Source organism: Pseudopodoces humilis, chromosome 3, assembly GCF_049639895.1.
Source record: "Pseudopodoces humilis isolate 2021_Gansu_Grassland_sample_001 chromosome 3, ASM4963989v1, whole genome shotgun sequence".
Taxonomy (NCBI): Eukaryota; Metazoa; Chordata; class Aves; order Passeriformes; family Paridae; genus Pseudopodoces; species Pseudopodoces humilis.
In genome coordinates, this window is record NC_142202.1 from 102157307 (window position 1) to 102184714 (window position 27408).

A 27408-nucleotide genomic window follows, 5' to 3' on the forward strand; every position below is an offset into this window, starting at 1 on the left:
TACATTTATTGCAAAGTAAGCAACTACTTTTGCCATCCCTTTGGACAGCAACGATGGGCTGGTACCAAAGATGTGGGGTCCATTCCTTTCTCTAGCAATTGTCAGGTATATTGAGGAGCCACAGAGATCAGACAAGACACTTTCTCTTGTCCCTCTGTAGAGGTGGTAGACTGAAGAACCCCTAATATTGTGCACATTTTCTATACTGGCTGCTTATTACTCTGCTGAGAGCAATAGAGACATTTATTTTGACTCTTTTTCTTTTTATTTTCTTCTGTTTTTGTTTCTTGTGTCCCCTCATTCTTCTATTCTAGGGTGAACTGAACTCTGTATGGACTGTTTTGAGATTCAGAAAATTAACCTAAAGCCAAGTTCTAAGGCTGCAATACATTTCAAATGAAACAAGAATTTTACGTAAGTGCAGACCAGCTCAATCTAGCTACAGCCTTGGTTCTAGCATAAGACATTTATTCCATTGGTACAAGCCAGCTTGTGTCCAGAGGGTGTTACATTTGCTGATAGTGTGATTATGCATAAAGTAAAAAAAAATCCTGATAATTGTGCTTATAAGGTCATTAACTTAAACTGTAGCATTTCTTTAGGCTGAGTGAAGATGTGATGGATGAAAAATGCACTATTTTAACACTTGGACTCACCAAGGGATGTTTTCAGGTATCTGATCAATGACCTTTATGAATCAAAGACATACATACAGTTACATAAAGTTAAATGGCTTAATTAACATCTTTAACATTTCTCCTTTTAAAAATACATGTAGGCGTGCATCTACCTATGTGACAATTATAGTTAGGAAATCATCTTCTCTTCTGGCTTTTCTGGCACGACACCTTTTGCGTACCAAAGTTCAGATGTACAAGTAAACAAAATGTCTTAAAATTCTTCATGCTCTATTAAATAAGATGCACTAATATGACAAATATGCTAACACTCATATTAGTATGATTATTTGTTTGCTAGTGCCATGATTTTTTTAATTGCTGTATTAGTTCACATCAATTTAGAACAGAAAAAATTGTTAAAAGATTTTGTCATCACGTATGTTTTACAAAACAGCCTTGGACCCACTCCTCTTGTCCTTATTCAGACTGCAATCAAAATACCTTAAACAAAATATTATGAAATCAGACCCCAAACATTGGTTCATTTAACAAGAAAAAGTGAATAAAAAGTCTTGAGCCCACAAAATATGGACTAGATATGCAAGTAGTACTAATGATTTTGAAAAAGGCCTTTCAGTCTCCCAAGTAAATATATAATTAGGCAATTTTTATTACCTCAGGAGATAAGAACAAGTTGAAGAAATTCTTAAGGCTTTTTGGTAACTTAGATAAACTTTTTTTGTTTATTATACTACCGGTTACTTTGGAAATAGCTTTTTATGTTGGGATAGGGGCTACACAACAACTGCAGCTGCAGTGGTATGTGGATCAAAAGATACCTTGAAAGGTTTTTTGATCTGCCAAAATCTCACCTAAACTTGATATGCCCTGATTTAATAATCTGCTATACCTGTGATCTTATGGTTCTTTTTCTTGTTCACAGTCTTCTATTTTCCAAGACAGGCAGATAACACAGACTAACATGGCATTTGAGAATGCTGACATCTTGATGGAGAAATAATATAAGTATTTTTGGCCCCAGGCATGATGTCTTCAAACAGTATGACCATCTCCCGTTCTCTAGACAGCTTTCAGTAGCATATTCAGGCACTCCATTTCTTGACAGCATTCCAAATCCAGTCAGTTCTTCAATAACGTGTTCTACACTTACCTATGAATATTGTATCTGGTGACTTCCCAGGGACAATAAAAACTGTTAGCAAGGTCCTTAGTGCTTATCAGGGAATATCTAACAGTACTCAAGTACTCCCAGAAGTGAAAGAGGAGAGCATAGAATCTCTGGAGATTGAAACAAAGAAATGTACATCAGGGTGCAAAACGCAGAAGAGAATTAAAATTCTTAAGCCTGTTGTTTATTAGTAGATGTTCACAATGTTTAAAACAAAGACAGGAATTAAAAATAACAATAGTAAAAGAGGGGAAAAAAAAGATAAAATAAGGATAGCTTTTTTCCTCATTGCTACTAAATGTTTCTAAAGATAATTTACGTTTCTAACTCACGAATTATACTTGGGAAACTGCACTTATTTGATTCAGTAGGCTGTAACTGCAGATGCAGCTGTTGGAAACTGAATTGTTTATTCTATTGCTGTGCTTTCCTGGCTGTGACCAGATGCAACCAGCTGTTAACCAGTTGTTTCTCTCTGCTCATCTCCTGGCAACATGGTGATCAACAAGCACTACAAAATGCTTACAGATAACTAGAAATAGAAAGCAGTTTAGACATTTACCTTCAATTCAATGATCCAATGATGCAGTATTTATTTAAGATCATGAATCTGTTCATAGGTCGATTTTGGTATGGATAAAAATTTGTATTTAAAGTTATTTTATGCTTAATAATAAGCTTAAACATGCTCAGCTAAGCATCTTTAAAATCAAAACACAGGCAAAAGACACAGACAGCATGTTTTGGTGTATGCACTGGTCTTGCAGCAAATACTTTAGGATATGACCAAAACCACTCAATTACATTCCCATAGGTAACTCAGTATTTACTCCTCTGCTCTCTCCCACATGGCACACAAATGTGTTTCCCAGACCCATATTTAATATGCAGGCCATTTAAACACTGGGTTATTAAGGGGTCCTCCTAAGTTTTTCCAATACCATAAGAGTACCTCGGGACTTTATAAATGGTACTGAATTTATCTGGCACCTCTTCTGTGAACAAGAATTATCATTCCCTCTTTCTATGGAAGAATGCTAAAACAATAAAACAGCATTAATTCTGGATGTCCGATTTGTTGCCTATGCACCCTCTTTTTTATAATAATTTACATAGTACAAGTACACACCCCAGTTAGATCTGTAGTGCTTAGATTTTTTTTTTTAAGTCTAGGCCCAAAAACACTGGGGCTACTTGAAAAGAAAGAACATGAAATCCCTCCTTAACTTTGAAAATCTGTTTAAAAGTGACTTGCCAAGCAGGAGGAAGACTGGTATAAAATTATCTTTTATGGCATTTTCTTATTTACTTCATCTTGAAATCTTTCTTTTTCTTCCAGCAATATTCTGCCTCTTTCGATTGTCTAATCATTTTATAATATGTAAAATGTTATTCAAAATGGTTTTGGAGGAGGACATCCTTTGCTCTGGGTAAACCTAGAAGTCTAGAGTAAAAACTGGATGTGTTGCCATCAAGATAGACCATGACATAACCAGCCAACAGCTGAACTCAGAATGCATAGTTATTAAGTTTCCTTGTACATTTGATGCTTGTTTAAAATGGATTTTAGGGCATAACAAGAGATCAAATTCTAAATTATCATTCAACACTGAAACTAACATAGTTTATCACTTGGAGGAACTGAAATAACTAGAAATAGAAGATGTGCATGCCAGCAGAATAATAGATTCTGGACCAACTGGGTCCAGCAGGTAATTCCAGGAAAGGTAATTCCACATGCCCCCACTTCAGTTCACACTTCATGGTGAGGTTACTTGCTTTTGCAAATTAGATATCAACCCAAACCATCTGTATTTAGTTGTTATGAATGATTTATGAAAGATAATGAACAGAAGGCCTTTTCTACAGAAATTACAAATATGTATTTCCAAAAAAGAAACTTGTGTTGTCTTTCAAGCCAAAACTAGTTTGACTAGCAACGAAGAAGGTTGACTGCTTGCAACACTTCATGATTTCAAACCAACCAAAAAGCATAGCAAATCCCTCCTTACTGAACAAGCTCATTCAGAAGCTTGCCAAATCCCACGTATGTTCATCTACATGAGGCTAGGAAAGCACACCTGGCATTTCCTGGATTCATACTAAGATCCAGATCCATACCTTAATGGTCTACTACAAATGCACAGGAAGCAGACAGTTCTTATTTTGTATCTCTTTACAGCTTAACTTGGCCAAACATAAAATCTTATTGAGAAAAAATGGTATGCTCCATGCACAAGGGGCTTCTGATCTCCTCTGGAATGACATACCCAACCATAATGGTATGGAAATCCCTAAATGCTAGAATCACATCTTTTTCTGCTTGTCCCAGAATTTTTCATACAATATCAATTGGACAAATTCTGTGTCAGCAATAAGTGGATAAAGAACAGCTGTAACCTTTCTTCTATTAACGTTTGACTTCCTCATTATTATGAGCACTTACATAAAATCCGTTGCTAGGTAAAGAAGACTGAACCTCAGGAAGACAAGTGGTATAATGATAAAAAGCATTTCATTTCAGTGGAAAACATTTCAAAAGTTTGTAGCTAAGATAGAGGGGCTTTAATGATAATTTGCACATTCAATTAACCATTAGACCTGCAGGATGAGCAATGCTTGCTAACATTTCAGATTAGACAAGATAATATTTTTTCAGATTATTCTGAGCTATCTCAGTCATTTAGTTTCTTGTCATAAAACCAGTTATCTTAGGAGGTGTATTGTAGCTTGGTTGGTTGGTTGGCTGGTTTGTATATTTTTCTGAGTTGGTTTTCCTTTTCTTATTATTATTTTAAAGATCACGGGCATCTAAAAGTTTAGAAGCAGCAATTGTGATGTGGCAATGCTTGGGCCACATCTGTATCATCATTAACTACTTTAATTTAGACTTCACTTCCAAAACTCATTTGCAATGAGCAAGGAATCTGCATGGCTTTCCAGATCAGCTCCTACATAATAATCTTCTCATTCCTACAGAATACCTTATAAAGTCATAGATTTTTTTTTGATTTTTTTTTTTTAATACAAGGAAATCTATATTTGCGGATTCCATTTCCTGGGTGTAATTAATACTTTGGATTCAGAATGGGGTTAGCAAATATTACTTTTACACAGTAAATTCTCACAAAAACAATGCTTATTTCCATAGGAAATTTCATTCTGTTAGACTTTCCATGGAAAATGCACTGAAGGTGATCAGGCTCCTTTAGTAACTTCTCAGTATTCTTATTAGTGTTTTTTGAGGTCTCCTATGGTATATAAATAAACCACTTAAAAAGACTGAAAAAATAGTTTGCTTATGACAGTATTACAAACTTTCACAGGTTTATGGAATTTCACAGTATACTTTGTAATCTGATTAAAATTCACGTTTCTGACTACATGTCCCTACTTGAAAAATCTTATATTGGTTTCTCAATCTCCCAATTATGGAAAAAAACCTCAGAAAGCGACCCCAAAAAATGAAATCATTGGGCAAACAAAAAGTAACCTAAAGTATATTTTAATGATTTTAGGATATCTCAGGACTATGTTGGGACTTGATTCATATTTAAATGCCTGGCACTACCTACAGTGATATTCCTTTGCAGTTAGGTTAGCTGCTTTCATCTCCATCTCACTTTCCAATGCCAAAGTACAATGTTACTTTTCTACATCTGGCGTTTTTAAGCCTCATTGCTGAAACAATTCTTTGTTTTCTAAAGCAAGTGTTTTTTCTAAAGATTCAGAAGCTACATTATTAATTTCCTAACTGCTTAGTATGCTCATAAAGAAAGACTTCTATATGTCTGCAAATACTGATTCAAAAAAAGGCTCCAAAACATGATAATGATATCTAATAAAACATAAAAGCAAAGCTTTGCTTTCCTGTTGCTTTGCATACATAGTAATAAAACTACTTCCCTAGTAGGATATAAAGTTAACATCTCTTTCCAAATTGCTTCAGCACTTGTGCTCATAAATGGTATGGTATTAAGCCTAAAGCAACATAAACATTATTTTATGGCATAGTATGCCCTTAGTATGGAAATACTGTGCACTATTCAAGCAAGAGGCTCTGTAAAACCCTTTCGAAGGCTATGGTCCCACTTGATTGATGAGTTAGGAGATCACAGTGAGTGTTGTCACATTCAAAAAGTCAGGGCTGATAAGCCTGCAGGACACAGATTTAATCCTCAGCAGGAAGAACTAAAAGCTAACAGAGCAATACCAAAATGCAAAAGCCAAGAAGCAGCTGGCTTTAAATTAATACCTATTTAAATGGTGTAGATGGAAACAGTCCAACTTTTAAAGTGATTTAGAGGAATTCTATTTTTACTGTATCACTAATTACTGAATTTTGTGAATTACTTCTGTACTTTTAAAAACTCCATTAGGCGTATCTATTTAAGAAAAAAGTAAGCATAGATGAGTTCTTCAGCAGAGTGTATCATACTGCAGTTGTATTTCAGGGTAAGGGTGCCACCCTTATGAATCATATAAGCTATAAAGATCTACAAGGTACTTGTGAAAAAGAGTCCTCCTCTAATAGAAGAGGAAGATAGAAATCCTCTAATCGAGGAGGAATTTCAATTTGAATGTACTGAGAGTGCAACTCAACAAGAGTGCTGCTGTTAATGATTGCAGAGTCACCCCAGAGTAAAGGAACTGATTCCCTCCTGAAGTGCCTTTCTTACCCTTCCTCTCAAGGGATGAAGGAGGCAGGGTACCAGTTGTATAGGATGCATAAGAATGGCCACAATAAAGCAGTTCTAAATTGGTTTCCAACTTTAGCTTCAAACTATTCAAGGGGTAGTTAATGTTGCATAACTCATGTGGTCATTTTAGAAATGAAACAGCCACATTCTTCAGCTGAATCTCACTGATATCCTTTCGCATCTGCACTCCTTTGCTTGGAATTGCTCACCTAAGCATATTGTTCTGCCAAAACCCACACTGCCTCACCAATGGTTTCCATGCACATTCTTTCAGTATTTGAAGTAATGGCTCTTCATCAGATATGGTGATAGTGAACATGCTGGATAAGACAAATTAGCCAACCTCCAAATAATTACTACTTCTTTGAATGGCAGTAACTTTTAGAAATTCCATCTGTTATTAACACTACATTCCACTACGCATTTTACAGATGTTTAGGACAGTGCTGGAGAGTCACCTGAACACAGTGAGTGAGATGCAGAAGGAATGAGTAATTTGATCAAGGCTATACAACAAAGTTTGGGCAAAATTTACAGGAAAGGCCAAATATCCTAATATAAGGAACATTAGAGCATGAACTTTAACTGAGACTCATAAAAATGTAAAAAAAACCCCAATCCCAACAAACAAAAAGCCTCAAAAACTTTCAGACACAATAATTAAAGAAAAAAACCATCTTTTTAGAATAAAGATAAGTGTTTTCTTCTCCAGTGACAGAACCCAGAATCCTTTTAACTAATTTGTTGAGGAAATATGCCACAGTGGAATTTAGTATGACTGATTAAACTATGTTAATACATTTTCCAGCTTTGGGTCCCCAGTCCCATTGCCCCATCTATGACCTTTCTAACTCAGGAATTATTTTACTTGTTCTACAAACAAGCATCCATCCATGCCAAAGGATATCATGGTTGAACAGAAATTATTTGAAGTGCAAGCACAAAACAAAGAGCACATGTATTTGTGTGCATCTGCTGAATATAATATAGGCAATGGTATTTCTGCCACTAAATGAAGGCATGATGTAAAGTGAGTTTTAGAAGATTGATCCCTCTCATTTTAAATAAGTATAACCTGTAAATTAATCCCACACACATCACAAGCTCAATATTTTTTTTCTAATAAGGTGTTTCCAGGCAAAGTTGCTGTGTAGGGGAAAACAGCAGTAGGCAAAATAATTTGCCTTTGTAAGTCACTTAAATGGAAGACTCAGTGTGTTACTTCTCACTGTTGTTTCTTCTCATATATATCTCACTACCACAAAACCACACACACAGGACAAAGGTAATGTGCACATGTTCTGCTCAGCAGGGTTTTCATGACTTTCCTTGGAACTGTTACGAATAGTCTGACAAAGATCTGTTTGTTGGAGGGTGATGGGCTGAACATCAGATCCTGAAAGTATCAGCAATCCTCCAAGCCACACCTTTCTTCTTTAGGCTGACAGCTGTAAACTCCAATTTAGGGTGTACAGCACAGAAATAGTAGCAACAGGCTGGAAAATTAGTCTATGCATCTGCACTATGAATCTTTCTACCAGATTCAAAGCTCAGCTACTAAGCCAGAACAACACTGAGCACATAAGCTAGCTGAGCTCATAAACAAGAGCAGGACAAAGCAACCTTTGGATATGCGTGTGGTGATAAAATTTTTCTTGAAAAAATAATAGAATTCCAATGGAAGCCTGCCCAATCTCGCTCAACTTTATTATTACTAAGATAGTATATTATTACTTATAATATACACCAAGAAAGATGTGTTTCTCTTTTCAGAGTCCTATTAGCTCATCCCTTTGTCATCCTTAGTCCCACCTTTCATTCACAAAATTGTATGAAACTGTAGCACCACAGCAAGAAGGCTGCAAACTGCCTGTGGTATCCAAAAACCTAAGAAAATATAACTCTCTTACCACCATTTCTTGAGCCCCTGTAGGAACAGTTGTGTCAGTTACCAAAACTTAGAGGAAATTATTCCCATTCTTACTTGTTTTAGGGTCCCTTTAAGGCTAGAGCAGTGTGAGCTGACTCAGTGTTAATAAGGTTCATTAAGTTTAATGCTGATGATGTCTGGACAGTGTTAGTGCAAGGAAGGTTTTGCTTGCCCTTTCACTTCTATTCTACTACAGCACCTTCTGTTTCCTTCCTGAGACTAAGACAATTTTTAGCTATTTTTGGGCAAACAGTGCAACCTTAACCTAGACTGGGATGCAAGAAGCATGAAATAGCTGCTTTCCCATCCTTTCTCATTATAATTGATAAAGGCAAATTATTTTGAAGGGGGGGAAAATCTGGGGTATTTTTCCCATCACAATATTTTGAATGACATCATATAAACTGTTCTGAAAAAAAAAGTGTAGAATTTCTGTTGTGAATTGTCTGTGGTAACAAGAGGGGGTTTTAATTCAAAATGTAAATGCTGGTAGTATCAACATCTGGAGGACTGCAGCCTTAGGCACCATTACAAGAAGCAAGAGATTTGGACAGGATATATTCAATCTTACTTTAACGGTATGATGCTCTGCCAAGATAATCTTCTAAGCTTTGACATATTTTATGTTGAAAAATATTATCATCAGGTGCAAAGGAAATTCCTCTTCACTAAGGAGAGTTTTGCAGCAGTGTATCTGATGACATAATTACTATGTGATTACATATTTCATTATCAACTTTCCTGACCTGAATAAACAAGCGACAAACATTCTTCTGATGACAACCTCATACAGCAGTGGAATTAAATAACAACAAAAGTAAGGGACTCAGATTCTCACTAATGGCTTTGTAAGAGAATTATTTTCCACCAGCATGCTGAACTTTAAATCCATTGCTCCTAATTAAAGCAAGTCAGCCGCTGAAAAGCCTCTTACTCCAAGCCTCTCTTCCTTCAGCCTTCCTAAGATTCTCAAAACCTAACAACATTCCAAAGTCTTCAGTTTTGCCACACCTCACTTCCCACCTTGATTAAAAAAACCAAACCAGTTGTGACCTCTTGCTGTGACTGCCATGATGTTATGTGTAGCACTTTTCTCCAAAATTGTCATTATGCACATTCCTATGGATTGTTCAAAACTTGCTGACACTGTTTAGGATTCTCTTTCCATCTTTGTCCTCTTGGTTCATCTGCAGCTTTGAAGTGACTCCAGAAAACAGCTAGATGTGAGGATGTACTCTCTTTTTACCCTGCACAAGGCTCTAACGGCAAAAATAAAAACGTCATGTCTGGGAAAAGTGAAATTTTAACATAGGTTTATATGTTTGCCTTATGAGCCTTTAATCATCAAGCAGACATTTCTGTGAAGGGAGAAAAGGAGGATGTGAAATTCAAGTAGAATTACAGGGAGCATACAGCTCACCCACTGCCAAAATCTCCAAAGGCGACATGTAATCACAGGGGTGACCTAGGTACTGCTAGATTCAGTTCTGCAATGCCTAACTACTAGACAACCTCAAATTAGGATGTATGCTGCTGAACACTTTCACATAGAGACAAACATTACTTCCAAAGAGACCTGAAACCATTTTTCTTAGAGCTTTGCAGCTCTCTGTCCCAGACAGCTTACAGTACAGGAGATCCTTCAAGTAAATAATATTGTGATGATTTTGAAAAAGTTTCTTAGTTCTACCAAGTAGAAGTTTACCAAACTCAACCAACTAAAAATCATGTTCAAGTAGCAAGGTTTTATAATAAATCCATCAGAAACATTAATAAATCCCATTTTTTTATTGGATTAAAGAAATTTAGTCCAAGAATTTTAATTGGACATTTCACTGATAAGAACTTTGCACCATCCCCCTGCCCCCCAGTCTCAACAGCAGCTGTTCCTGGGATGTCATTCCAAAAACTGCTTTTCAACAACTCAGACACTCTCTTGGGTCATCTTTGCCTCCATAAACCACATGCACCACAGATGTAAAAAGTCATACCTTTTCTATCTAATTCAGTTGTACTTTTTCACTGTAGCATTAACATACCACAAGCATTTCCCAGAAGTATTTGTCATTATAGCACAGGACTCAATTCATTCACTAAAGGAAAGGTTTGCAGAGCTCCTGGAAGTGGCCAGCTTCAGATAACGAGACTATTGGATTAAATATAGGTTTAGACTTATTTTTTTAATATTTCCCTTTATCTCTATCCAAATCCTCACTCCCTTTTGGCTGCTGTCACTACAGCACTTCAGATTCTGGCACAGAACTAGCAAAGGAGGTATTTCAAGAGACAGTAAATTCCACGCTTTCCCTGGCTTCCTTTCTCCGAGGTTAAATATGTTTTCAGACCAGTAAAAGAAGCGAAAGTTCTTTCAAGTCCCACATCTCACAAGGCAAGACAAGCATTAGGGGGTTTTCCAATACTAACTGCTAACGACATGCAAGCCTCAGAAGAGGCTTCTCTGAGCCACAGGATATGCACAAAGGCTTACTCATTATCTTTTCATGTCATCTCCAAAATGACAGATACAGGGCTATCAGCATAATGGGACATGGAATGTACACATACATCACGTTTCATTATTCACCTTTGCTTTTAACTCAGATTCCTAAGCCAGCTCCAGGAAAAAATGCCAGCACTTATGTGCATATGAGAACTCTCTTTATGTTAATTTCATGAGAACAAGCTTGCACAAATAACACAGTCTAAATATGTAGTTACTCTCTGCATATAATAATATCCCAGTTCCAAAGAGGATGAAACATGTATTTTGTAGATATATTGAAAAGCCTTGTATTCATATTACAACCATCAAGCAAATATCTGCAATGACACAATTCACAGACCGAGCAGAAATGTCATTGCACCTAAGAAGGAGCTGCAGAAGCTGAGTAGACATTTTTATGGCCTTGTTGAGCAGTGACACATCTCTATCCTGACCTCAGTTCAAAACCAAAAGTAATGCAATCAAAATAATATGGCAAAATGTTCATGCCAAAATGCAACCATCCCGGTAGCTGGCCAAGCCAGACTCAGCTGTTTGTCAAAATACTGATCACCACCTCAGTGTTTCACTGGACATACCAAAGGTTACTTTCAATTTTTACAGCAGTTGCTGACCAATGCTCAGCACCTACTGTCAAACATGATGATATTCTATGAAAAGCAGTTTCAACTGCTGTTTATATGCTTCATTAACCACTTTTGAAGGTTAATGCAATCTATGTGTGGGAAGGAAAGGGAAAAAGGTAGTATCATCACCACAAATATTAGGTTACTTGTACAAATTAGTCTTAAGGAAAGCTAACGAATGTGGTGCTTTAGCCACAAACAAAACAACACCAACACAGACCAGCTGGAGATACCTCTATAGTAGGACGTAAAATTAAATTATATAATGAGCATTATTCATAAGGCATTATTCATCAAACCCTCAAGCAGACATCTAAGGAAAGTCAAATGGATTGTGTCAAGTTCTCTCCACTGACTAGAAAAGCAGCCTATAATGACTACCATAGATCTTTGCACTGCAGCCATCCCTTAGGTGAAATGAATTCCTCTGTCTCATTCCAAAATTTATCTTTACTTTCTACATCACAGAGCAATTCCACCTTCACTGCAGAGTATTGTTTCCCCATCATATTAGTAGAAACAAACTACAAAACAAAAATCTAGTAGTTTTTCACTGGCTTAGTTACCAGCATGCAATTTTCCTGAAGTTCTCAAAACACTTCACAGAGGTACCAACCACCACAAATGAGGAAAAATTAAAGTTGACATGAGCTTGAGCATGATCTGCTACAGCTCCAAAGGTTAAAACTAAAACTAGAATCAAAACCCCAGGACACACTCTTTCATCCTGCATTTCATCCTATCTTAGCATTATGATCATCTACCATGAGTCCAACTTTACTGCACGCTATTCAACAAAGTCATAAGCCTGAAAGGTGAGTATAAATACTAATAAGAAAAATAAAATAGACAGTAAATGATATTAAATATTTCTTTTAACAGCTTAAGACAAGTTTTGTCTTAGAAATAACTCTCCCTGTTTACACATGGTGCAGCCACACAGCATGCTTGAACATGACGCAGTTGCCTGGATGGCATTGGTTAAGTGTCAGAATGATACACTACAGAAGTTTCAAAATTATGCTGTGCCCAGGTTATTAGACTTGTGAAGGGGGAAAACTTACTGTCCTGAGAAGTGGGTCAAGCTAATACAGTTTATATACCTCTGAGCTATCAACAATGAGATGTGCTTTGTAAATTTATCACCCTAGTTCAATCTAGGTGAACTGGGGATGGTCTTTGTGATCTGCTGCCCCATGCAGACATATCCTAAATCCTCTGTAGAAGCAGATAAGTACTATAATACTGACATCATCCTTTAAAATAGAAAAATATTATAGGCAAGGATTTTACTTTCTTTTTTTAATTTCTGAAAAAGATAAACAGTTTCAAAATTTACTATAGGGTAAATTGGAGTATAATACCACACTTGTGTATGCATGCACACACATATGTGTGCATCAAAACAAACACAGACATGCTTCTGCATAGATTCAGCACTCTCCTCCCACTGATGTTTACCTATATTCACTTTGCTGCTACTTCTTGGAAGTATATTAAACTACCCAAGTGTGGTCTTTTTTTAATTGCTTAGAAATGAAACATTTCAGTAGTATTTTTTCCAGAGGTGTCAAAAACAGAGTTCTCAACACCATGACACACTGCAAGTATGCTGCCTTCCAACCTTGTATCTGTCCTGCTGGCCTGCCAAGAACAAGTCTTTACCAGCAGTCTGAAACCCTGGCACACAAATGTGATTTTCTGCACTGATTAATGCCGATCTAGCTGCCTGCACCCAGAATACAAGTCAAAGGAGCAGGAATGTCAGCATAATGCTAGTATGTTTGAGACAATGATCTTGCCAAAATGTAATGTATTTAGCACTCTAGAAGTGATGCACTGAAAACTGTTGTTAGAAGACTTGGGTAATTTCAGAATAGAAACAAAACATCATAAGTTTTCACAATTATTTTCATCCTTCAATATAAATTTAATCTTTTTTGAAATAATGTACATTTCTGTATTCCACTGCTAATGTGGCCCATCTATTCTAAGCTTTGATATTACATAGAATTACATTTGCAGATATCAAGAACACTTCAGTTCTGTTAAACAGAAATTGTTTTTAGCAGGGAAATTATGTCACTGGAAAACAAATACCTTCATTACCAGAAAGCTTCAATACCATAATAGCTCATAAATATTAGATTACAGATGAAGAAACATTTAATATGTGATGTCTGATCACATGAACATAGCTTTGCAATACCAAAGTAGGATTACAGTTTTGGATGTTTCAGTTAACAGTAAAACAAGGAAGAACTCTCCTATACAATGATCAAAAGAGAAATTAACATCCAAAAGGTATAACAGCGGAAACAGCACTAAATATACGTTTGGTTTTTTTTTGTTTTCTCAGCTGTAAGTCAAACAGAAATGTTTTTAAACTCTTTTACTTAAAGGGTGCTAGGACATTCTGACTTTAATTGCTTCTTCTGCATTGACATATCAAATTACCTAAACTGAAAGCAGGTAATAAAATAACTAATTTCGTTAAAAGCAAAGGCAAAACGAGTGAGCAGTTTTAAAGGATTTTTTAAATGATGCTTTATAATATCATTCTCCAAAACTCCATGTAATCTTTTCTTCTCTCAGTCATACCCTCTTTGGGGTAGCTACAAGACTAACATGCTGTCCTGTCTTCTGTCTTGCAGGTTTTTTTCAACTTCACCTTAGCTTGTCACATACATTCTGTAACTTGTCAAATCATTTTACAACAGTTATGTACAATGATCAGAACAAGATACTTCTTTCAGCCTCTTCTTTCAGTGATCATGGCTCACTTCAAAGCAATTTTCTGACTTACAAGCTGTGGTTCATACAAAACCCCCTTGCATTTGCCTGGAAAAAATATAAATATAGCAAACATACAAAGAGATCACAGAAGTTGCTGAAACAAATGCAAACCTGACTCTGTTGAGTCTGGTTTCTGATCTTTAATAATCATTTGTTTTACCAGGAGGCAATCACCTTTATCAAGGCTGGGGTATCCATGATTTGTCAAGGAAACAGCAGGAAAGTTTCACAGAAGCCAATGGAAATTAGCAAAAGTGAAATAAAGGACACAGCCAGATCTCTCATGGGAGATATGAAAGACATGCAGAAAAGGAGGAAATGGTAAGACATCCAAAGATCATGGCACAGCCCTTCATACATGTCTGCTTACAGCCAGAGATACATCAATAGTTTCTGACATAAATAAACAAAACTTTGACCTGATGATTTACTAAAGCAGGGATGGTAATAATAATAAAACCATCAAAACTCCATAAAGGCCTTTAATGTGTCTGAAGATATTTTCATTACTGCAATAAGTGTTGAGTGTTTCCTTTGCTGTTAACAGTTTTTACAGCAAAGCTTTGAAGACTGTCCCACAGGTTATCAGTAAAGGCTCTGTACGTTGTATATAAAATAAGAACCAACTAAACAATCCAGAAAACTACTTTTAAGTTGTGGCCCAGAACTAAAGCTGGAATCACAAAGGACAGATCTGTTACTGGTCTCATGTGGCACAGTCCCAGTGGAAGGAAGCCAACTCAATTGACACCAGCTGAGAGTATAGTTTGATGCATCCCCTCATTCACTCTTAAGTCCATATTTTTCTTTTTTTGGCTTTTTATGTTCTAGTCACCAACACCATTCTGGCCAGTCACTAATAGTCCCTGTTAGCTCGCATTTGAAAATTAATCTCAGATGCAGGAAATTAAAGCCTTCCTCCCAAACATAAAGCAGATTCCAATTGAAAACTAAAGAATTCACATTTCAAGCCACTCTTCAAGGATGTCTTTCTCTATTGGCAACATTTGGAGATGTTTGAAAGGAGCTAATGAGGACAGGTTTATATGACTGGTTATAATTTTACCTTCCCAACTGCACATTTGTCTTAGTGAACTATCTGGCAAAATATTTCATTATCATGAATAGTTTAAAAAGCTTTAGAACCAGAGAAACATTTTGAGTTAAAGTTTCAATAGCAATCTGGAAAGTGAGCTTGCATAAAAATGCACAATTGTCTAACTGCTCCAAAAAAGATACAATATTTAAGCACATATAAATATAAAATGCTTCAAGCAACTAAATGATTGAATATATGATGACAAAGCAGAGGGATACAGGTAGAAAAGAAATGGGGTAAGAATGAGGAACAAACTATATAAGTAACCATTTTACAAGCCATGTGAACAAGTTCCAAGATCTTTCAGTGTTCACGGAACAACTTTTCCTGCTGCGGCATTAAAAAGATTTTAGCTAAACTAAGCTTTTCAGAGAATTAAACTAATTGACAACAACAAGTCTTCCTGTTGAAGTGGCATTGTGGCTTTTCCATGGACCACTGTGAGGAGAAAAATCTTACTTGATGAAGCTGTGAGACCTCACCAGTCCTCTGCCCACCTGCCTATTACCTGCAGCAGGTCAAGAGCAGCAGGAAACTGCCCTTCAGTGTAGCTCTCTCCATGCCAATAAACTGCAAAATATGAGTCTCCTAGGCTTTACAAATTAATTTTTCAAAGAGTTCTTCCCTGGCTTTAACAGGCAGTGGAGTGGATATTGACTGAAGAGGCTCAAACCTTTGACTTTCAAAAAAAGACCTGCCTGTGATGAAATTATTTATAAAGACATCTGATCCTGCAACAGATCTGACATATTTGCTGTTGGCTGAAGGTTACAGTAAAAATTTACATGACTGATACCCTCAGAATTACTGGTAGATGGCCATCAACTGTTTATTTGCAGCACAGTAATACAGATCAGTGTTTCAGTGTGCTGAACACATATTACATTCACCATAACATAAAAAAACAAAAAAAACAAAAAAAAAAAAAAAAGAAGAAAAAAAGAAGAAAAGGAAAAGCAAAAACTCTAATACACTACTTTTGTTTACTTTTTTCAGAAGTTAATTTATTTCACCAAAAACCAAAGTTTATCATTGCTCTCATATCCATGAGACCAGGTAAATAGAATGTTGGAAGATTTTCCCATGATTAAGAAGAGTGGGGTTAGAGAATACCTAGTCTGCCATTAACAAATTTGTGGATACCAAGTTGGGTGGGAGTGTTGATCTGCTGGAGGGTACAAAAGTTCTGCAGAGAGACCTGAACAGGCTGGACTGATGGGCCAAGACACATGGCATGAGGTTCAAACAGGCCAAGTGCAAAGTCACGGACTTGGATCACAACAACCCCTGCAGTGCTACAGGCTGGGCAAGAGTGGCTGGAAAGTGGCCAAGAGCAAAAGGACCTGGGGTTGTTGGTCAACAGCAGCTGAAGGTGAGGCAGGAGTGCCCAGGTGGTCAAGAAGGCCAGTGGCACCTGGCTTGTACCAGAATAGTGTGCCCAGCAGGACCAGGGCAGTGATCATTCCCCTGTGCTGGGCACTGGTGAGGCCACACCTTGAGTGCCGTATTCAGCTTTGGGCTCCTCAATTCAGAAAGGACACTGAGGGGCTGGAGCAGATCCATGGAAGGGCAGTGGAGCTGGCAACGGTCTGGGGTACAAGTCCTGGGAGGGGTGGCTGAGGGAGCTGTTATTTAGCCTGGAGAAAAGGAGGCTCAGAGAAGACCTTATGGCTCTCTACAACTGCCTGAAGGGAGGTTGCAGCCAGGCAGACATCAGCCTCTTCTCCTAGGCAACTGGCAGTGAGAAGACGTAGCAAGGGGACATTAGGAAGAAATTCTTCATGGAAAGGGTGATTAAATACTGGAATGGACTGCCCAGGAGGTGGTAGAGCCACCATCCCTAGAAGTGCTTAAGGAAAGACTGGACGTGGCACTCAGTGCCATGGTCTGGTTGATGTGGTGGTGTTCAGTCACAGGTTGGACTTGACGACCCCAGACGTCTCTTTCAAACTGATTCTGTGATTCTAGATAAACAGCCTTGTTGTGAAACATGCCACTTAGTGGTCTTACCTGCAACTTTTTGAAGCAATTTTTTTGTTTTGCTTTAGAACACAACAGTAAGATAACCAATGCTTAGATGTTTATCTAGCCATATATAGAGTTTGAAAATCTGTTGAAAGCAGGATGTTTTCCTGAGAAATTGCTATATGCTTCTGTCAAATCTAAAAAATACATTTCTACGCCTTCTGGTTTTAATGAAAATTTTCCAATGCTCCCTGAACCTCTAGAAAGGAAGCTGAGGCAGAAGACTAGCACACAAACACTGGTCTGACCATTAGCTTTCGAAGAACCCAAATATACACAAAAAGCTCAGAAGGAAAAAAGCTCTATTTAATTTCACCTTTTGAAAGATGGTTTCTGATATATCTAGGATCACTTAAAAGTAGAGCATTAAGCCACTTTTACCACTAGATAAATCCAGTATCTCCTCTGTTTTTAGCAGTCTATTCTATTATTGCACTATTTCTTATGATTCATATGCCTTCAAAATTAGCTCTAACTAAATAGAATTAGTCCTCTGATTACTAGGTACTCCATAAAGTGCTTCTGGATGCACAGGTGAGATTGGCTAGAGACCTCTGTGCTGACTGTAAGTGAAATAACTCACGTTTTTCAATGTCTTGGTCATGTGAAACATTATACAAGCATTAGATATTGTGGCTGGTGATAGAGAGTTTTTAAGTCACAAGAACATCTGTATTCTTTGCAGGTCTCAGTGACATCCAAAGGCCTTTGTGACTCTACACTACATTCTCGTCTTAATGGATAATGCTGATGTACTCTGCAAGAACTTGTGGGAAAGCAATTGCTAGCTCAGACTGCTACAATCAGCTTACTGGGGAAATCTGCTTCAGTTTCCATAAGTGACACTGGGCAAGTCCCTAAGCCTGTCTCACCTGGATGTGGGTAAATTGACAAGAGAAATAGTTTAGATTACACACCCTCAGCAGCTACACAGCAGGGAGCAGCACAACTCGCTAGCAAGTTTATTGAACATATGCAGGAACAAATCTGCTGCTCTGAATCTGGCAGCTTTTGTAACTGTTATCTTAACTTTAATACTTACCTCCAAATACATAATCCACCTGAAATTTTCACTACCGCTATCTAACAGGAAGCGTATTAGGTCATTTTAGGAAAAAAATAAATAAAAATGTCTATGAGTGTTTATACCTACATCCTACAGAAAGTTTCACATGTGGCTTCTGCTGGTTTGTCCCAATTCTGTCACACTTTTGTCAAGTGCACTCAGAACACTGGGGTATTGGCCACTTTCCCCATGACCTGATTGACAAGATCCTTAATAAAATCTTTTGCAGTGTATGGAGACAAGAGAATACATACATTACTTCTGAAAAGAAAACAGAAATGCACTGAAGTTCGGGTGCCTCTGAGAAAGACAACTGAACACATATCAAGTAATAGTATAGTTTCATCTTCTCAGTAGTTGAAGGCTGTGAAGGTGAATGAGGCATGTGAGAAAGAGAAACTTGCCTCACACAGCATTTCTTAATGAATCAATGACAACAAATGGGAAGATGTACAATAGCCCTTTCCTGTGTATTATGCCCAGGTATGTACATCCAAGCTCTCAGCACAGGGCTTTCCCAGGCTCCTTGCCTGGCCACACTGAAGATCCACTTAGATTCTTACCATTCTATAAGTAAAACCATCCTTTAGACTTTTATATACTTTTTTACACTTATTTTTCTACTTTTCCATATAACAAGTTCTTACAATGCCTTAACATACCTGCTACACAACTGGTTTTTATTGTTTATTGCCACTTCTACTATCTACTCTCAGCACATCTTAACTCCCAAGTTTTTCCAGTTAGACAACATAATAATAAATTTACAGTAACTACTAGTAATTTCAGATTTTCATTTGCCTTGAGGCTTCTTGGTATATGTCATTTCAGGGACAGAATAGATCAGAGAAAGAAATGTAAATGTTGACAAAAGAGCCCAAGGTAAGTGTCAGTCAAAACACCACAAGGATTTGTGCAGTCCTTCCAAAGCTTTCCATGTCTTTCTCAACTGTAGAAGAAAAAAAAAAGCAATAGATTTGGGGTTTTAACAAGTCTTTTTTGCCTAAAAGAATTACTCCTCATACACAGTAATGTTTCTCAGTGTAGTGTTTTCCATTTCCTGTTTGTGGGGGGTTTTGCTTTTTGTTGGTTTGATGTTTCTTGGCAATAAAAGTTACTTTAAAAGATTGGTCTTATTAATGTTCTCATTCAGGGTGCTACAAAAAATACCACACACCACAACAGAGCTTTCCTAGAAGTTGATTGTTTTAATCCCATGGACATAGATATGGAAAAATAAAAAAAAATAAAAAGGAAAATTTAAGAAGGCTGATGAGGAAATCTAGGTGAAAATTGCAATGAATTAACACTAAGTAAGGTAGCAGCCCATATCCATTTCTGGATAGACCTAACAATATTTGCATATATAAAAACGTTAAAGGCAAGATAGAAGGCAAAAATAATTCAAGGAGAAAATCAGATATAATTGTTTAAATCCACAAAGGTCATCCATTGATGAGAATTAATAAGCTGTTCACACATTCTGTGACCCACATACTAACTGTTCATGTCTCCTCATAAGATGCAACCTGTTTATGGTTACTAAAATGTGAGAGGGAAAAAAATCCCAACCACCCACACTTTTTTTTGGCCAGCCAAATCATCAAAAAAAAAAAAATTAATAAATCTTAGTGCTTTCATAAGACTTTACATCTTCAAAGTACTGAGCGCACGTTTGCTAATCAATTAATTCCCCTGTCTTGAATCCGAAGTGCCTTAGAGGAATGGGGCGCTAAACTACCACAGTTCAGGCAAACCTGGCCTCAACTATTTCGCCAGGCTTGATGCCTGCGAAACAGGGGCTGACAGCGACCTCGACAGCAGAAGGCCCAGCGCTGCTGTTTCATGGCGCCCGCCCCTGCTCGTCCCTCCAGCGCAGCTGTGACTCAGAGCGGGGTATCCAAAGGTCACCTTCAGCACCCCGCCTGAATCCGCTGCGCTTGGCAGCTGCGGTACAGAGGGTTCATCTTCCAGGTGCCTTTTTTGCTCTCGGCCAGACCAATCGAAGGCTCCTGAGAACAGCCTCCTCCTTGGTGAGGGGAAGGCAGGCAGGGGCGAGCTGGGCGAGCAGAGCCTGCCCGCAGCTCACTGCCTTGGCAGAGCAGGTGCCACCCTCGGTGAGCCAGCCCGGCCCCGCAGCGCCACCGAGCCTCGCACACCGCCGGCAGCCCGACGGCTCTCCAGGCTGCCTCACGGCACTCAGGGGCTGCCGGAGCCTCCGGGTTTTGGCCAGTGAAGCGTGACATGGATGCGAAGGGGGATCACCGCTTGGGAGAAACAGGACCTTCCTTCCCAGAAGTGCCGGAGGGGACCAGGCCAAGCGACAGACGCCACATCCCTGCCTCACGCAGGGTTTATTTGGCTCTCTCGCGAGCAGCCTCCCCCTCCCCAGTCGCTTCCATCGATGCCCAGCTCCCTCTCCCACCACCGTGCCCGAAATGTTTGAACAGCCCGGGCTCGCCCCCACCGAGGCGGGACAGGGAGGCGGCCCCGCCGCCACCGCACACAAAGCGGCCGCCCGCCGCCACCGGCCTGCTGCGAGCGACGCCCCAGTCCCCGCCTCAACCTGCAGCCTATGAGCAAGGAGGCCCCGCCCCGAGCGGCGGCGGGATCGGGATCGGGATCGTACCCGCGCCCGCCGCCGCGCACCGCCGAGGAGAGCGCCGTGCTCCCGTCCCGTCCCGGCGCGTCCCGTCCCGCGGCCCCGCGCCGGGGGAAGGAGGCGAGAGAGCGGTGGGTGCCGCCGCCGGGCAATGCGCGGGGGCGCCGGGAGCGCTGCGCCACGCGGCCGCAAGGTGTCGCCGTCGGCAGCGGAACGGGGGCGCGGCGGGCGCGGTGCCGGCGCGGAGCGCTGAGCGCGGGGAGCGCGGGGCCGCCCGCACGGGCCCCCGCCGGCAGCGCGGCCGCGTGAGAGCCCCGCTGGCCTGTGGGGAGGCGGGCGCTGCCGGTCGCGTACGGAGCCCCGCGTCGGAGCGGCTCCCTCGCCCGGCCACTTCCCTTAGCCCTTGTTTGTTTATTTTCAACTGCCCCGGGGGGGTTGCGCGCGAGGTCGCAGCGGCGGGAGGTGGGGAGGAACCGCTCCGGAGGCGACGTTCCTCGGGGCCGGGGAGGGGCGGCGCAGGGGCCAGCGGCCGCGGCGGGGCCGGCGCGGGGCAGGGACGGCCCCGCGACATCCAAGCACCCTCCCGGAGGATAAAGAGCGAACGGGGCTTTTGGCGCCAAACGCGCGGCCCCGCCCTGTGCGCGTGGAGCGAGGGCGGGGCCGGCGCTCCCGCCTTTCTCCCGCTGTGTCCCAGTGCTCCCTCCCGAGCGTGTCAGGGTTTTTTTGGTTTTGTTTTTTTTTTCTGATTTTTTTTTTTTTTAACTCAAGCCCTTTTTTTTTTTTTTTTTAATGCCTTTCTGGGGGGTTAATAATATCCAGCTGCTTCAAAGCCAGGCAGTGACAGTCATCTGTCTGCGAGCAGAGGGTGGATGCGGAGACCGGGGCGGCCGCGGGGGCCGGCGGGCGGGCGCGGAAAGTGCTACAGACACCATCAGCTGCTTTTTTTTTCTCCTCTCCCCTTCCCCCCGCCCCTCCTCCCCCTCGCACACCCACCACCATCACCACGGAGGTAAGAAGAGGAAGCTGCAGTCTCTGGGCTGCAGGACAAAACCCCAGTCAAATAAATCCAATTCCCCATCGCGTTTGAGTTGCCGAACTGGGAAGGATGGGGCGGGAAGGGGAACGCAGGGGCAGACCGGAGCCTGAATGGGGTTCTCATTGAGTAGAAGAAAATCCTGGAGGATATTTGTGTTTTGGTTTGGAGCTGTCGCATTTAGATCGCCGGTGTTTTGTAGGTGCCTCTTTACTGCTTTGCATTTTAAACAGTTTAATGTATTTCCCGAGTAGAAAAATGCACAGTCCTGGAGGCGCTCAGGGGGCGGGGCGGGAGCGCAGCTGAGCCGAGCCGGGCGCGTTTCTCGGCGTTTCATCATAAGGCTTTTCATGGATTTTTTTTTCCCCCCTTTTTGGTCTCCGTCTCAGCGTCAGCTGTTGTGAACCCAGCAGAACGATTTCCTTTCGCGTTACCTTAGCCGAGCTGAAGGGAGACGCTGACTGAATTTTTTGGACTTTAAACCTTTTTCTTTTTTTTTTTTTACTTTTTTTTTTAACTTTTTTTTTTTAATGTCTGACGCAACGGAGCTCTCGGCAGAGGAATGGGGCTGTGTTTGACTGGCCGTGGGTAGTGAGTGGGGGGTCCGGCCGCGGTAAGGGCAGCAGCGCGCACTCTCCGGAGGTGAGAGAGCTGGAGAGCTGGTGTGTTTGCAGGAGGTTTGAGTGCATGAAGTGGCAGAGTGTGCGGAGTTGCTGTCTTTGCAACCTCGCTGTTGCAGGAAAAAGGGGGAGATAAAACTTCCCGTGCCTTCTTGGCAAATCAGGAGGCTTTGTTGGTGGCGCCGGGGTGGTTTTAATGCATTTTTGTGCGTGAGGTTATTACATAAGGTTGATAATTTCTGTTGCTGCTGGATTTCCCCTCCTCCCCCCTCCCCCCTTGTGTTGTGTGCGGATTTCGCTGGCTCGCTTTGAGTGAATGAACTGGCGATTTGCGAAGTTGCAAAGAACCCCTCCGCCCCCTTTTTTTTTTTTTTTTTTTTTTTTTTGCATCCTTCTCCTCTCCCCTTTGCACTGCTCCGCAGATGACAAAAGGAGTAAACTTCCTCTACTTTTGCTAGCATATTAAGAAGCCTTTCTGGAGAGATTACGGTATCAAAGCCGTGCATCTGTCTGCAGTTACTGTGCTGTTCTGAGCGTTTGAAGCGGTTTGGGGAGAGCAGGCGAGGGCTATGTGCACAGGCTGTGCATCCCCGCTGGACTGTGCAGGCTGGGTTTGTGTCCCCACGGAGCGGCGGGACAGGCTCTGCACGGGGGAGCGCTACCTGAGCGCTTTGATTTCAGTATCTTGAGTCGGGAGGAGAAAGGTGTGTGAGATGCATTTTTTTATTTTTTTTTTCTCAACTTTCTCAAGACTCCTTGCTTGCTATTGATGGGATTATGATTTTTTTTTTTCTTCATTATGTTAAGAGGAAGGAGGGAGTCATGTTCGTGTCTGTTTATTCGTATTTTAATTGTGGTTTCGTTGTGTTTTTTGTTTTTTTTTTTTCCTTTTTCCTTTTTTTTTTTTTTTTTTTTGTTTACTTTCAGGTCGTGGGAGAACCTCTCTTCTTCCCCTTGGTGGAAATACCCATAAAACCTGTGTTTGAAACTGTTGTTCGACCCAGGGATCAGCAAAAAGAGACCCGTAATGCCAGGAATGGTCAGTAAAAACCCAGACCTCGAGTTTGACTCTTTGCAGCCTTGTTTCTACCCGGACGAAGATGACTTTTATTTGTGCGGGCCGGACTCCGCTCCCCCCGGCGAGGACATCTGGAAAAAGTTTGAGCTGCTGCCCACCCCTCCTCTGTCTCCCAGCCGGGCCGGGCTCCAGGAGCACCCTCCGGGGGGGGGCCCGGTGCCGTGGGGAGGGGCGGCTCTGTGGGGCTGCCGCCCCCCCGACCCCGTGGACTGGGCATCGGAGCTGCTCCTGCTGCCCCCCGAGGCCGACCTGTGGGGCGGCGTGGACGGAGGGGACTTCTTCGAGACGGGCCCCGGCGTGACAAACAATCTCAACTCCATCATCATCCAGGACTGCATGTGGAGCGGCTTCTCCGCGCGCGAGAAGCTGGAGCGGGCGGTGAGCGAGAAGCTGCAGAGCAAGGCTCCCGCAGCGCCGCCGCCGCCCCCGGGGGCCGCGGGCAGCCCCGCCCGCGCCCGCGCGGGGCTGGGCGGCGCCGTGCCCGGGTGCGTGGACCCGGCCGTGGCCTCCCCCTTCCCCGCCACCAAGCGAGGGGCGCCGCCGGCGGGCGGAGGGGCTCCGCGGGGCGGCCGCCCGCCGCGCCCCGCCGGGGACAGCCGGGCGAGCAGCAGCAGCAGCTCCTCCGGGGACGACACGCTCAGCGACTCGGGTAAGCGCTCCGGCCCCAGGCTGCGGGGGTGGGAACAGGGGTGGCGGGTGCCCCGGGGCCGGGCCCGGCGGGGCGCGGGGGGGGCCGCAGGCGGCAGCAGGCGCGGGGGCCCGCCGGGCGGCGGGCCCGGCCCGGGCCAGCCCCCGCCCGCCCCTCGGCCGATGCCGGCTGCGGCGGGCCCGGAGGCTTCGCCGGGCAGCAGCTCCGGCCTGATGTGGCTGAGTGGTACTGGGGACGCTCCGGGCCTCCTGATAGTCTCCTGCCCCCGGGGGGATCGGGGGGCGGCAGGGGGGCTGCCGCCGTCACCGTGGGCCCGCGGTTTATGGTTGATGACCGTGTGCGCGTCCCCTTAAGCGCCGTGCGGGCAGGCTGGAGCTAGACGAGTGAATCCTTAGAGCAGTGCTTGTACTAACAGAGCCCAAAATGCCCTCTGTGCTTGCACACAGAGAAGGCCGCTTGGGCTGAACCGCGGTTTGGCGTGCGGAGATGAGCTGGTCCCTATGACCACCGCCACAAACTTGGTGATCCGTCCCGGGTTTCAGAGCCTGCTGTCCCTTTAATGTCTGGTTTGACAGCTTTGGGTGAGGAAGCACTTCCAACAGCTGTCTTCTTGGCAGTGCACCAAGCGCCGGCTTAAAGGGTCCCCGGCTGGAGCAGCTTCACCTTCTGCCTCAGAACAAACCCAGCGATTGTTTCGTTTTCCGGCTGCTTTTCTACCAAGCAGGGGCTGTGTTGTGCCTCTGTGCTTTTTGTACTGCAGCTCGACAATTCCATTCAAACTACATACATTCGGTCTAAAAATTCTTTTCTGCCTCTGTGATTGTGTGGGTGGTGGCCTCTTTATGACTGAAAATTAGATGTGTTTAAAAAAACCCATCTCATCAAACTTATTAAGCTTTCAGAAATCCTTGTTCTTTGGTGATTTCATGTGTATTACATACTTTTACAGATCTCTATCTGACTGCAGATGGTGGGCGCACACTGGTTTTGACATCAATTATTTCATTACTGCTTTTACTGAATATATTTTGTCAATAAATACTGATACTTGGTCAGGGTATTTTCAGGAAGAATAATGTCTGTTTTATTTTCTGTCCTTTACTACCAGAAGATGATGAAGATGAGGAGGAAGAGGATGAAGAAGAAGAAATAGATGTTGTTACAGTGGAAAAAAGACGCTCCTCTACCAACAAGTCTGTTACCACCCTTACTATTACAGTGCGCCCTAAAAATACCACTTTTTCATCAGTCAGGACACCGCAGAATGGACTGATACTAAAGCGTTGTGCCCCAATTCACCAGCAGCATAATTATGCCGCTCCTTCTCCATTCGTGGAGACTGAAGAGGCTCCACCACAGAAAAAGTTAAAAATTGAGGTGCCCCGTCCAGTAAAACCCACGATCCAACCAAAGCCTAAGAGTTCAAGTCCTCGAAACTCTGATTCAGAGGACAGTGAACGTCGACGCAACCATAATATCCTGGAGCGTCAACGACGTAATGATCTACGGTCAAGTTTTCTCACATTAAGGGACCATGTTCCAGAACTGGTTAAAAATGAGAAAGCTGCAAAAGTTGTGATCTTGAAAAAAGCCACTGAGTATGTTCATTCTCTTCAGGCAGAGGAGCAGAAGTTACTGCTAGAAAAGGAAAAATTGCAAGCCAGACAAGAACAATTACTAAAGAAAATAGATTACAAGCGGACTTGCTAAACTTATGTTTTGTTTTGTTTTGTTTTTTTGGCTGGTCTGGACAGTCATTGCCACTTTGCACATTTTTGATTCTTTATAAAAAAATTGTGTTTTTTGACGTTAAGAATGTTGGTTTTAATTTCAATCCAGTTCCTGAAGTAATCGACAGACTCTATTATCCGGGTACGGAGCAAATGGATGTTCTTGCAAGGAGTTTATTGCAAGACTACCAAACAACAATGGACTGCCTTTGTTTTTTCTTCTTAAGAACTGTAGATGGTGGGGATTTTTTTTTTTTTAAGTGTTGTGAGCATTTGGAGCTGCTGATGACATCTAGTTGAGTTTTAAAATGTTCATTCCTAAGTTTTATGGTGCTTATGTTCTAACAGATGTTACTTTAGGGGTTGGCATTTTGTACCCCTGTGGGAATTTCTGTAAATACCATCTACACACTTGCCTTTTGTACATGTCTTGGGTTATGAGAGGTGGCTTTTGCTGCCAGTATTAGACTGGAAGTTCATACCTAAGTACTGTAATACCTCAATGTTTGAGGAGCATGTTTTTGTATACAAATATATTGTTAATCTCTGTTATGTACTGTACTAATTCTTACATTGCCTGTATACTTTAGTATGATGCTGATACATAACTAAATTTGATACTTATATTTTCGTATGAAAATGAGTTGTGAAAGTTTTGAGTAGATATTACTTTATCACTTTTTTGAACTAAGAAACTTTTGTAAAGAAATTTACTATATATGCCTTTTCCTAGCCTGTTTCTTCCAGTTAATGTATTTGTTAATGTTTGGTGCATAGAACTGGGTAACTGCAAAGTTCTGTGTTTAATTTCTTCCAATGATGTACATTTAGTGCTGCGTCTTATAGCACTTTGAAATACCTCATGTTTATGAAAATAAATAGCAATTACATTATGTGCCATTTACTATTTTTCTTTTAAATAAAATCTTTAACTTTGCAATATTGACAAAATACAAAAAGCATGGTCCCATACCCTTGGCACTCAGCTCTTAGACTATAGGTGACACTTTACAAAGGTCAGCTGGGCAGAACATTTCCATTTCTAGTTAAAAAATAATTTAATAAGAACTATGTTCCTGTTATTTCATACTTGTGTTGTCAGGATCCTCCCAGGAGACCAGATGTACCACACTTAATGGAAT

The 27408-nt window shown here is 41.6% G+C and overlaps 1 protein-coding gene across 5 annotated transcripts; it reads left to right on the forward strand.

Annotated features, from left to right (window-relative positions):
* The first annotated feature begins 21159 nt into the window (after positions 1-21159).
* MYCN (MYCN proto-oncogene, bHLH transcription factor) lies at positions 21160-27081 on the forward strand. 5 transcript variants are annotated; one of them, XM_088053167.1, is made up of 4 exons: positions 22285-22387; positions 23268-23513; positions 23737-24536; positions 25645-27081. In XM_088053167.1, the coding sequence occupies exons 3-4, from the start codon at positions 23837-23839 to the stop codon at positions 26244-26246; spliced, it is 1302 nt and encodes a 433-aa protein (XP_087909293.1). In that variant the 5' UTR covers positions 22285-22387; positions 23268-23513; positions 23737-23836; the 3' UTR covers positions 26247-27081. The 5 variants fall into 5 exon arrangements, with proteins under 5 accessions (XP_087909290.1, XP_087909295.1, XP_087909294.1 ...); XM_088053164.1 differs by lacking the exons at positions 22285-22387; positions 23268-23513 and adding an exon at positions 21160-21287; XM_088053169.1 differs by lacking the exons at positions 22285-22387; positions 23268-23513 and adding an exon at positions 21160-21287 and having other exon boundaries at positions 25648-27081.
* The last annotated feature ends 327 nt before the right edge of the window (positions 27082-27408 follow it).

Coding starts and splice junctions, on each gene's coding strand:
- MYCN (XM_088053164.1), top strand. CDS start 23,837: ATGCCAGGAATGGTCAGTAAAAACCCAGACCTCGAGTTTGACTCTTTG. Junction 24,537..25,644: donor CGACACGCTCAGCGACTCGG/GTAAGCGCTCCG, acceptor CTTTACTACCAG/AAGATGATGAAGATGAGGAG.